The sequence below is a fragment of the Rana temporaria genome, chromosome 7 (assembly GCF_905171775.1).
Source record: "Rana temporaria chromosome 7, aRanTem1.1, whole genome shotgun sequence".
NCBI classification, from domain to species: Eukaryota; Metazoa; Chordata; class Amphibia; order Anura; family Ranidae; genus Rana; species Rana temporaria.
The window spans coordinates 88,180,699-88,193,582 of NC_053495.1; the positions used below are offsets into that span (position 1 = coordinate 88,180,699).

The 12,884-nt window shown below is 44.1% G+C and overlaps 1 protein-coding gene across 3 annotated transcripts in view; it reads right to left on the reverse strand.

Moving 5' to 3' along the window:
* LOC120945463 (40-kDa huntingtin-associated protein-like) overlaps positions 1–12,884 on the reverse strand; it is a 70,754-nt gene that overhangs the window by 43,933 nt on the left and 13,937 nt on the right. For all 3 annotated transcript variants that reach the window (XM_040359621.1, XM_040359620.1, XM_040359622.1), the window contains one exon: positions 5,402–5,522. In XM_040359621.1, the coding sequence (XP_040215555.1) occupies positions 5,402–5,522 (121 nt within the window). The remainder of the gene's footprint in view (positions 1–5,401; positions 5,523–12,884) is intronic.

Consider the following 12,884-nt stretch of genomic DNA (forward strand, 5'->3'; position numbering starts at 1 on the left):
CTCTCTCTGAGCGGCTTGACTCCTGGTTCCCCCTTGGTGATTTATGTATGCCACAGCCGTGGCATTGTCTGATTGAATTCTCACCGGGAACCCCTGTAATTTTGACGTCCAAGCCCTGAGGGCTAGTCGAGCAGCTCTGAGCTCCAAGATGTTGATGGGCAACTGCCTCTCTGGCTTTGCCCAAGTACCTTGGTGAGTGCAACCATCCAAAATTGCTCCCCAGCCCGTCAGGCTGGCGTCTGTGGTCACTATCTTCCAAGCCACTGGGCTGAAAGACTTCCCCTTCAGTAGATTCTGAGGGTCTAACCACCAACACAGACTTTGTCGGACTCTTGATGAGAGCGGCAACGGGATATCCAAGGCCTGTGGCCTTCTGCTCCCTGCTGACAGGATGGCTGCCTGCAGGATGCGAGTGTGGCTCTGGGCGTACGGCACCGCCTCGAATGTGGCCACCATCTTGCCTAGTAACCTCATACATAGGCGAATAGTCGGTTCCTTCTTGCTTAGAACCAGTAGGATTAATTCCTTGATGGCTTTGACCTTCATCAGAGGTAGAAACACCCTCTGTTGTTCTGTGTCTAACCTCATGCCGAGATATTCCAACTGCCTTGTGGGCTGGAATGCTGACTTTTCTCGATTTAGGACCCAGCCGAACCTCTCGAGGTATTGGACCGTGAGGGCCACTGCTCGCTCCAAGCCGGGAGACGAGTGATCTATGACTAGGAGGTCGTCCAGGTATGCTAGGATCGTGACCCCTTGGATCCTTAGCTTGGCTAGGATTGGAGCTAGGACCTTCGTGAACACCCGGGGGGCCGTAACCAACCCGAAGGGAAGCGCCACGAATTGGAAATGACGCGAAGCCACCATAAAGCGTAGATATCTTTGATGTGGCTGAAAAATTGGAACATGAAGGTAGGCATCCTTTATGTCTATGGACGCCATGAAGTCGTCCTTTTGGAGTGTGGCAGCCGCTGACCGCACGGACTCCATCCGAAATGAGCGGATCTTTAGGTAAGTATTTACCATCTTTAGGTCCAAAATTGGCCTGACATCTCCATTGGACTTTGGGATGATGAATAGGTTGGAGTAGAAACCCAGCCCCTGTTCCAGGACTGGTACCTCTACTATTACTTCTTGGGAAAGTAGATGATTTAATGCCGACATTAATGCGGCTCCCTTCTCCGGATCGTTTGGAATCCTCGACTCCTGGAAATGAGGAGGAGGAAACCTTAGGAAGTCTAGTTTGTAGCCCGTAGCCACGGAAGACCGTACCCACTTGTCGGGAATGCTTGCTTCCCAAACCTCTGAAAAGAGTCGCAGCCTTCCCCCCACCTTCGTGGGTGGGGGCGCCCCTTCATAAGGTCGACTTGGGGGCTGGTTTTGCTGGTTTGCGAAACCACTGCTTTCTGCCTCTAGCAGCCTGTCCCTGCTACTTGCTGTTGAAGCTGAAGTTTGCTTTTGCAGGAGGCCGTCGATACTGTTTGGCATTAGAGGGCCCCTGCCCAGGGGAGCACTGTCGTTTAAACGCAGGCCCCTGAAACTTCTTCTTTGTTGGCAAGAGAGTACTTTTGCCGTTTGAAATGGTCTGAATGTATTTATCTAGGTCTTCTCCGAAGAGTCGTCCTCCATGGAAGGGGAACCCTACCAGGAGCTTCTTGCATGGGGGCTCGGCCTCCCAGCTTTTTAACCATAAGAGTCTTCTCATATGGATAAGGGATAACGATAAACGTGACGCTTGCTGGATAGAATCCTTAATTGCGTCTACCGTAAAGCATATGGCCCTAGGGACATCCGAAAATTCTTCTGCCTGCTGGGCAGGAATAAGTTTAAGCATCTGCTTAATTTGATCCGATAATGCTTGAGCAACCCCAATCGCAGCCACAGCTGGCTGCACTACTGCCCCTGCAGTAGTGAAGGAGTTCTTAAGTAGTGCTTCCAATCGTTTATCAACTGGATCCTTGAACACCTGTATGTTTTCAACAGGGCATGTTAACGATTTGTTAACACATGAGATGGCTGCGTCCACCGCAGGAGTAGCCCATCTCTTGGAAAATTTATCTTCCATAGGATATAATGCAGAGAATCTTTTAGGTGGTAAAAAGATTCTATCTGGCTTGGTCCAGTCTTGGAACATAACTTCCTCTAGCAGAGGATGGATCGGAAACACTGCATTGCTTTGAGGCGCCCTTAGTGAGCCCAAAGCTGAAACCGTCGATACTTGGAGATCTGGTACCGGCAAGTTGAATGCACTATGGACCAAGTCCGTTAAGGCTTGAATCCACCAGCTCTCCCTTTGGGAGACTGCTCCAGACTCCTCTGTATCCTGGTCTTCGATCCCCGAACCTGCTTGGTCCTTGTCCAAGAGGTCGTCCAATTCCCCTGAGGAAAGGACCTCCTCTTCCGAGGGTCCACGCTCGGGCGACGGAGACCTAATCCGCTTACTGCCCCGCATAGCTGTGGCTATCATTTTTCCCATTCTTTTCTCCATCTCTTTTAAAGAGGTGAGTAATACCTCGTCCGTGACCATCTTAGGGTTGGACTGACCCGCGCCAGCTCCAGCCCCAGATCCCGATGGCCCCAAGGCTCCTTCTGGGGAAAGCAGCGGCATAACCTTGTCCGAGACCTCAGACTCTCTGGGGGAATCCCCACCTCTTGTACCCTCTGACCCGGATGCCATGGTACAATACCGAGGTACACCTGCTAGCTTATTGGTACTTGGAACTATAAATAGTTAATTGTCCAAACACCTGTTTGGGGGATAAAAAATGCCTCCTCTCCCCTAGATGATCTTTTTTTTTTTTTTTTTTTTTTCGTTTTTCAAATCCAGGAAAGAAAAAGCACTTTGTCCCCCTAAGTAGTATTGCCAAAGAAAAACTATTGAGATGGAAAAGAACAGCCTATTTCTAGGCTTGAAAACAGTCTTCTGAAGACTGTAATATCTTTTGTGGCCACTGTGTGTCCTCGGCGCCCCGTGCTGCCGCTCTGGTCTTTCCCTCCTCAGTTCCAATCTTAGAATGAGCTGCTGGAACGAAAAAGGAAGGGCCGCCCCTTCCTTAAGCAGCTGACCCGCCCTTCCCCCCTCAGCTCAACGGGGGGGAATGCGCCTATAAGACGGGGATGCGCGTGCGCGCCCGCCGACAGGGGGGGGGGGGGGTTGGGGGGAAAGGAGCCTCTCCACGAGGAGGTCAGCGTCTGAGGAGGAAGAACCGATGGAGCACCGCCTGGAGGCTTGCAAGTAAAGCACAGCTCTCTGAACACACACATATCATACACACAGGCCTCACTCAATGCTTTTCCAACACTACAAGGGAGGTCACTTCTTATGGGGAATAATACACATAGAGCCATCCTATCATTAAAGATATGTGACTAGTTTGCCAGATGCAGCGCATAACTTTAGGCATGTCCCCTGTGACCCCCCAGAAAAAACCTGCTAAGAACCAAGTTCCGCAAGTTTTCCCCTCACTTACCTGCTCCATGCCGCAGGACTTTGCCAAGCAAGAGGCCCAATCTTCCCCCATCTCCGTGGGGCTGTCTAGACCTTCAGGCCCTGGGTTCCTATGAAGGATCCACTGTCCTGGGCCCATATAGCACCCTGGCAACAGAAACATTAGGCCCCCAAAGGTTTCTAAGTTCTGGGCCCAGGGTCCAGCTCTCTAAAAAGAAAAGCATTATGGGCTATACCCCAAGGGTTTGGGGTCCGGTTACTGACCACTTTAGCACTGAGGCCTTTGGACAGAACCGGTTAGCTCACCTAATCCCAAGGATGCGGAGGCAAGCTAAACCATGACCAACACCTAAGACACTGGCGTAAAAACTGAGGTACTCCTCCTATGGGAGGGGGTTATATAGGGAGGGGCATTTCCTGTTTGAGATTGCCAGTGTCAACACCTGAAGGTACTCCATATAACCCATATAGTAATGAATGCCGCTCTGTGTCCCGTGATGTAACGATAAAGAAATGGCATTAATGTGCATGAAATATAAAAAAAAAAATATTTGGAGACATTTTTTTTTTTTAACTTACCTCTTTTTGCCTGTTGCTATGCGGTCCATTGAGGGCAGCGCTGAGGGCATTGTTGCCATCACAACAGGGCAGGCACTTCGACGACAGAATGTGCATGTGCGAGATTGGGCGGTGCATGCTGGTCCAGCAGCAGCACTGTATGCCGGCACAGGATGCTTGTGGGCTTCACATGCCCACAAGCAAAATGAAAACGGCCAGAACACCGTTATCAAAGTTCTTTTTACAGATGAAACCGTACATCGGGGACAAATTTTAAGACATGAGTGTTAAAATGCCATTTGAAATGCTTGTGAAAGGTTAAAAAAAAAAAATGTATTGATTGTAGTTGGAACTCCGTTTTAAGAAGCTTTTGGAATGCTCAAATGCTCCTCTCCAAAATGCACATGTGCTGATTTTTTTTCCCTGTAAACTCCCCTGCCACTCAAGTACTTAAATGCCTATAAGTGTGCATGGACACATAGGCTAACATGAAGGGGAGTTTAGAGGCACAGAAAACAAAAATGCCTGAAGAAGCAGCTTTTTTTTTAAGCTGCAGTGTCCATGAGGCCTAATAATGAAGAGCATGCACTGGCTGAAGATCCTGCAGAAACCAACACATTCCATCCAATGCCTGCTCCCCTGTTACACTTTCTACTGTGAACCGTAGTGATGTAGGGGCAGAGAGGAACCACAGTGCACAGTAGGTGACCTGGAAATGGATTCTGCAGGATTTTCTGGTAGTGGTTCACTTCACTACTACAGAAATTGTCAGTGCGAGCAGAGGAAGAGGTGCGTACTCAATGGGGCCGATTTAATAAAAGCAAATAGTGTTCATGTTGCAAGTGATGTTGCCCTTTGCGGGATTTTCACCAGAGCCTAGTAAATGTTGTGAAAATGTCACTTTGCAAATAATAATTATCTGCAAGAAAAAAAAAAGAAGAAGCAGCATTTATTGTTTCCACATGATTGAATGATGGAAGTCAGCAGAGCTTCACCTCATTTATTAAGCTCTGTGGAAAATTGCCTTGCAAACGGCAACGTCTCTTGCAAAGTCGGCAGTCTGATTACCTTTAGCAAATCAGCCCTGTGTTCTTAACTTGAGCCACTTTATTTCAGGGACAACCATGTTACAATATATACATACAATAACATACATTTATAAACAGAATAAAATATAACTGACATTTTCATACAACCTAGAAACCATCAAATCGTTTGATCAGACTGCAGCAACTGAAATTTAACAGAACACTGCTAAAAAAAAAAAAATGAAAAAAATATCCTGACCAGCCTTAAAGGAATGTGTCAGACCATGAATAAGATGGATGAATATTCTATTTTGCAGTTATGCGCTGGTATGCTTTACTCGAGGAAGAAGACAAGATTGCTACTCACGTGTCAATATTTTACAAGATGCCACATATCCCAGAGAGAGAAGGCATTCGATAGGAACTTGTGTTTGTAACTCTGCTGCCCGTTGGAAATAAACTAAAGCTTCTCCCAACTTGTTCATGTCCTTAAAAACAAGAAAAAACATTTGTACCAGAGCCCTTGATTTTAACAGACTGAATATCATATTATATTGCACTAAACAGAAAACACAATACAAACAATACCATTGCCCCTCTGGAGAAACTGGTTTCATTTTTCGCACACATTTTAATATCTACATTTCTGGCCATAAAGGACCTTAAAACCCCCAGAACATTTTATATTTCCTGAAAGCAAAGGACCTGTAGAATATAAAAATTGATATTTGCAATTTCTTATATTGCAAGATATTTGCACAATGGTTTATCAAATCTATATTATCAGGAGAAATATACACTAAAATGAATTTTAGTGCACATAAAACATAGTTTGATCCAAATGATTTTCTGTACAAAATAAAAGATCAGGTAGCGTTAAGTAACATATATACCAAATACATCAAGCCTCAAAACTAAATGCACCAGCAAAATTTCGATAAGTACCTAAAATGTTTAATAGGTGATGCTTAAGGCTGTATATCCCCATGGGTGTTTAGCTACGATGCAAATCCCAAGTGACAAGAATCGGATTCCTGCAGCTTGGATTGACAGCTGCACCTGCCGATCCCACAGCTATCAATGACTGCACAATCAGGGTTTACCTGCAGTGATCATAGCTGGAAGCACAAAGTGTATCCAGCCATAATCAATGCAGGTAATCATTGGCTGTGACAAAAAGTCAAAATAGCTGCAGCTACTCATTGCACTGTGCAAACTCGGCAGCCGCAGCTATTCGTACACAGCTGTCTATCCCTGCTGCAGGAATCAGTCGATTTTTGCTGCTAGAATTTGAAGTGCAACTAAATGCTCAGGTGAATGCATCCTTAACCCCTTCAGCCCCAGAAGAATTGGCTGCTTAATGACCAGACCATTTTTTGCGATACAGCACTGCGTCGCTTTAACTGACAATTGTGCAGTCATGCTATGCTGTACCCAAACAAAATTTACGTTCTTTTTTTCACACAAATAGAGCTTTCTTTTGGCGGCATTTGATCTCCTCTGCGTTTTTCATTTTTAGTGCTATAAACCCCTCAAAAAAGCGACAATCTTGAAAAGAAAAAACACAATATTTTGTACTTTTTGCTGTAATAAATAGCCCCACTTTAAAAAAAAATGCTAATAGTTTCCTCAGTTTAGGCCGATATGTTCCACATATTTTTGGCAATAAAAATTGCAAAAAGCATATATTGATTGGTTTGTGCAAAAGTTATAGCGTCTACAAAATAGGGGATAGGTTTATGGCATTTTTATTATTATTTTTAGTAATGGCGGCAATCTGCAATTTTGTTTTCGGGACTGCGACATTATGGCAGACATATCGGACACGCGACACATTTTTGGGACCACTGGCATTTATGTGTCAAAATGTGTCAAAATTGTCCGATGTGTCCGCCATAATGTCGCAGTCACGAAAAAAAAAAAATCGCCGATTGCCGCCATTCGTAGTAAAGAAAAATATATATATTAATAAGAAATGCAATAAAACTATCCCCTATTTTGTAAACGCTACAAATTTTGCGCAAACCAATCGTTAAACGCTTATTACGATTTTTTTTACCAAAAATATGTAGAAGAATACATATCGGCCTTAACTGAGAAAAAAAAAACTTTTTTTATATATTTTTTGGGGGGTATTTATTGTATTTTTTCAAAATTGCCACTTTATTTTTGTTTATAGCACAAAAAATAAAAACCTCAGAGGTGATCAAATACCACAAAAAGAAAGCTCTGTTTGTGGGGAAAAAATTACGCCAATTTTGTTTGGGTGCCACATCGCACGACCGCACAATTGTCAGTTAAAGAGACGCAGTGCCGAATCGCAAAAACTGGCCAGATCCTTCACCTGCATAATGGTCCGGTCTTAAATGGTTAAACTGTCGCCGAATTTACACGCACACATCCCTGTTCTGCCTCTCGTGATCAGTCGTGGCCGGCAGTCATCTCGACCACCGGTCACGAGCATCGGTGCGCCCGCTATCCCGCTTAAAGGGAGCGACGTACAGCTAAGAAGGTCTGCAGGAACGAGCCGACCTGCCAGTATGACGTTGGCTGGTCAGCAAGCGGTCAAAGGAGTTGTAAAGGCAGAATTTATTTTATCTTAATGCATCAAGATAAAAAGCCTTATGTGTGTAGCAGCCGCCCCAGCACCCCTAATACTTACAGAAGCTTGGTGTCTGAGCTTAGAGTTAAGTTAACCATAAATAAGGGACTTAGAATTATTTATTTTATTTCAGCATGCATGGCAAGGCCCAATATGTGTTGCGCTATTGTTTGCTTACACGTTTGCACCCTATATTCACCAGGCATTGGGGATGCTTTTTAGTGTTCGTTACCCTATAAAAAAAAAAATAGATCCTATTCCCTTCAAGCATATTGCACAGTACAGTGTCTGTGCTGTGTAATTTGGCCCCCTGTATCACCTGAAATACCTGGTTGATCCTGCTTGGTTCTGCCCTCCCCTTTGTAAACTGATCACAGTTTATCGTGGTTGCTGAGCCCTGACAACGTGGTCCGTTTACGCACCTCCGTCATCCATAGCTCTCCTCTGTCCTTTCCCTCACCCCCCACCCCTCCCTGCCTGTCAGTTTGTGACAGTGCCATTCCTGCTGCTATAAAACTATCATACAATCCCTTCTGTTAAATAAGGACATGTGCCTCACTGCATGCGTTTTATAAAAAACATGCCAATTTCTACCTTCTTTCAGAGCGTCTCCCGGCGTTCACGTGATTCCTCAGCTCTCTCCTTCCGGGGCTGATGTCAGCAGGAGTTCACTACTGTCAGCCCAGGAGAGGAGAGGATTCACGTGAGCACTGGGAGACGATCAGAAAAAGTAGAAATCTGCATCTTTTTTATAAAACACATGCAGTGGGGCACATGTCCTTATTTAACAGAGGGGATTGTATGAGCGTATGATAGTGGCTTTACAACCACTTTAACATTTTTGCTAGCACAAGGGGGCCAAAAAGTCCTCTGAATGGGCTGCCACCCATGGGTTATGTGAAAGTGAATAGGGGGCTCTACAGTTGCCCAAATACTTTTTACAGAAAAGCAGCGAGTCAGATGATCAAAACTCATAACTGCAGCCGTGAGCTTCTTTTAATCTAATTAAGCTCTGGACATACTAGACATGTCCAAAGAATTCAAACTGTATGCATATAAAACTATTTGGGTAATTACACTATAAATTTGTAAGAGGTTATTCACTTTACACTGTATTCATTGACACGCATTAAGACATGCTTTACGTTTATGCATCCTATTAAAAAAGTTGCAAAAAAAATAAAAAAAGTATTGCCGCATTTTTTTGCGGAGCACTGCAACAAACAATGTGTGTTGTGGTGTCCTTTTGAGAATTTAACGCTAGGGTCACACTGATAGTGGGAACGAAATTGTGCATTCAGCTTTCATTCCTGCATGTCAGTCCCGACCGAGGTGGTGATTTCACAGATATCTGTGCGAGTTTCTGCACAGTTGTCTACTGAAGTAGCAAAAGTGACAAATCGCGTGCCAAGTCCCTGCAATATGAACCAGAGCTAAAGGAGAGAAGAAGCACTGAACATAATGAATAAGGGCACATTTAGTATGTATGATTTATATTTACTTTAGACTGTAACCACAAGGTACCTATTTTGTTGATACACAGGAATTTACTAGAGGAGCTAAAGGGCAGACAAGAGTCACACTTTGTATTGGGATAAATGAACAGTCTGCCGCTTTTCTTTCCTTCTACGCCCTCTAGTGGTGGCCAGAAGCAGCTGTTGCAGGAATACAGGATTAAAGCACACCGCTTTCAGGCTGAAGGCCCCAATGTCAAAAAACTTACGTTAGATCTACCGGTAATGGCATTTCTACGAGCCTTCCAGGACGGCACACCAGAGAGATGAGGGCTCCTCCCCACAGGAAACACAATCAATTGACAGTTTGTTATAAGTCCCCACCCATCCCCTTGCTCCTCAGTATGCATTAAAGTAATCCTGAACTGGTTCACAAGGGACATTGCTCCGTATCGGTACTTACTACCTAGCGTATAGCTTATTTTTCCCCCTCCACATAGGGCGGGTAGTAGGCCTGCCGTCCTGGAAGGCTCGTAGAAATACCGTTACCGGTAGATCTAACGTAAGTTTTCTCCTAACGCCTTCCAGGACGGCACACCAGAGAGGATATTAAAGAAACTCAGGCCTACTTTAGGGTGGGACCCTTGCCTGCAAGGTCTTTCTGCTAAATGTCAGAGTCTGACTTTGTTTCACCACCTCCACTACCTAGTGTGTGATGAAGGTATCCTAGCTGGATCATGTAATTGACCTGCAGGTCCGCTCCACCTATGTCCCTGTCTCCTTTTCAGATGCAGGACCTAGGTGGCATGTGCTCTCAAAGAAAAATCTGAGAGCCTGTGAATTTTTTAAGATAGAAGGATTGGCTGTGCCAATATTCTAGCAATCGTGGTCAATAATGTCTGCAATTGCTGCATAGGACCATCAAAAGTTTAATCGGGGATTTGTTCTGTGGCACAAGGAACTACTTTGATCGACCAAGAAAAAACATCTGGTTTCAAGCCAGTAGTCTGTTCAGGAGAATGGTTTAGAAAAAAAGGTCTCCTGACAGACAATCCTTGTGGGTCCCCTTCTTGTCCGCCATAGTCATGGTGAAGCAAGGAAGTCAACCCACTCAAGGATACTAGATTATGGAAAGCTTATTCCCTGGACTCAAATGACTGGGCAGGTATGTACCCAAGCAGGGCGTTTGGTGTGTTCCTGCACCTTCAAGGAGGGGTGGTTCCCCTTCAGTTCACCTGCCCCCTCCATTCATCAGAATGCATGTGCCTCTATAGCTAGGACACCTATTGGTCAGTGTCAGGTCCACAGGATGCCTTGGCGTGGCTCACTCATGCGCCCGCCCACTTGTGCGGACCAACCCCCTGTCTCCAACGCACACTGCTAGACAGGTCAAAACGGCTGCTATGCAAGCCTGTTGGCAAGTAAGTCCAATCTTCCCCTGGGCATTCCCAACTTCTGGTTCTCTTCCCATCTGAATGCTGACATGTCAGATGTGAATCTGTTCTATATCCCCCAGCTCCTTATAGTCCTGCTGGCAGATGCGTTAAACTATGCATGAAGGAGCCTGGTAAGAACTGCGAGTAACCACTGCATTTTTTGGCATATAAAACAAAGGTATCAGGGGAAGAAACTCTCTACAGCACCCCTGTGTATAACACGCAGGCACAATTTGCCCTATATTCTCAGGGCAAATTACGTGAGTGCCACACGCCAACAAAATACAATATTTTGTAAATACACGGCGTCTGAGTGCATAATCTACTCCAGGCACCAAAGAGTGCCAAGTTAAGCAGATCCCTACCATAAGTGATTAATTCTATAGTAGGAGTAAGAAACGAATATTGGTTAGTCACATCCAGTTCGTCCAATGGGGTGACCTGAAGAATACATACCGAGCTGTAAATTTATCGGATTGGGTGAACTAGTCAGATAAGCTCTGATGTTGTATCCTCAAGCAACCAATTCCTAAAAGCGTAACCCCTCTTTTTAAAAAAAAAAAAAACCATGATAGGTGATTTTATGACCTTCTTCCAGTGTCCTATAACCCTACTGGGTTCCGGTCTAGGGCATGTCTCTGGCATGCCTAGATGTAAAGGACTGAATCTTTTGCCATCAGAAATCCTGTTCCTTCCATGTGTATGGAAAAAAAGGTCTGACATAAAGTGACAGATATATAATTAATATCACAGATATACAGGTCATAAATCTTGAATTTCTGAAGGGTAGCAAGCTTAGGTTTAATATGGAACATTAAAACAGGAAGACACACCCAGCCTTCACTGTTATATTTTCTGATATACAGTCACCTGTAGGACATAGAAGACACAAATCAAACTTAGAATGTTGTGTATTTCTAATATGTAATAAGATGCCATGTAACCTAAGCAAAGGGAAAGGACAGAGGCTCCAATGTGTGCTTCTGATGCTTAATAGGTTAGGGTCCTTCATCCAACTGAAAGGACAATAGCAATTATGGTGTTTTTCTGAGTAATTAAACACAGAGGACACGGGCACCTTCCAATGCTGTGTTTTTCTGATGTACAGCAAACTAAGGTAATAAATTCAAAAACAGGAGGACAAGGACAGCTTCAGTGTTGTGTATTCCTGATACCGACCGCAGTACGGTCCTATAACCAACAGAAAAAATACTAACACCTCTTGCGTATTTTTGATGATCACGAAAATGCAGTCGCATAGCCAGTATGACAACAAAAAAGACATGTGACCCCAACTGTGTATTGCTGGTGCTAGATCACCTGCAGTCATGACCAGAGAGTGGCACCAACACACTTCAAATAATTAACAGGGTATAGGACATAAGACAGAAACGTTACCAACAATAACATTGTGCATTTCTGTTTAACAACACAACCCCGTCATATACCCGGCAGAAATGTCACTAGTAAAAACTCAATGCTGTGCGTTTCTGCCAGTAATGCTGTGCATTTTTTGATTAGAGAACCTGCACAGCTATACCACAGAATGTTGTCGGCAACTCAACAGAAAAGTCACTAGCCAAAAGCTCAACGCTGTGCGTTTCTGAATAGCAACAGTATACCGTTACTGAACCCACAGAAGTGTCATTCCCAGCAATACAATGTTATGCATTTTTTGATTAGACACTTGTACAGTTATATGACCAACAGAATGTTGCTGACCATTTAATGTGTTACTTAATGCAACCTTGTAATCTAATCAACAGAAATGTCACTAGCAACTGAAAGCTTAATTCAGTGCATATCTGAATAGCCACCGTGTACGGTCACTTAACCTACATAAATATCCAATACAATATTGTGCGTTTTCTTGATTAGCAAAATTGTACAGTCATATAACTAGCAGAAATGTCGCTATCAGTCACTCAAAGACATGTGTTTCTGATAAGCAGTAGTGTAACATTACATAGTCAATATTATGCATTTCTGATGAACCATAGGATATTTATATAACAGAAAAGACACAAGATAAACTTTCAATGTTGTGCATTTCTGACTAGCAACCTTGTAAAGTCGCATAACCCACAGAAATATTACTATCAGTAAACTATGTTGAGCATTTCTGAATAGCAATAGTGTATGGTTATATAATAGAAGTGTTACCAACATTTCAATGTTATGCGTTTGGTAGGCAACTGTGTGCCATTACATAATCAACATTATGCATTTCTAGTGAGCCATAGGATAGCATTTCTGATGCGGTCAGGCCAACAATCTATCCTAGGCAAAGCCTGAACTCCAGATACTAATCCTTCCCCTCAGTGGAGGAATATGGTAGTTCCAATAATGGAAGTCTGA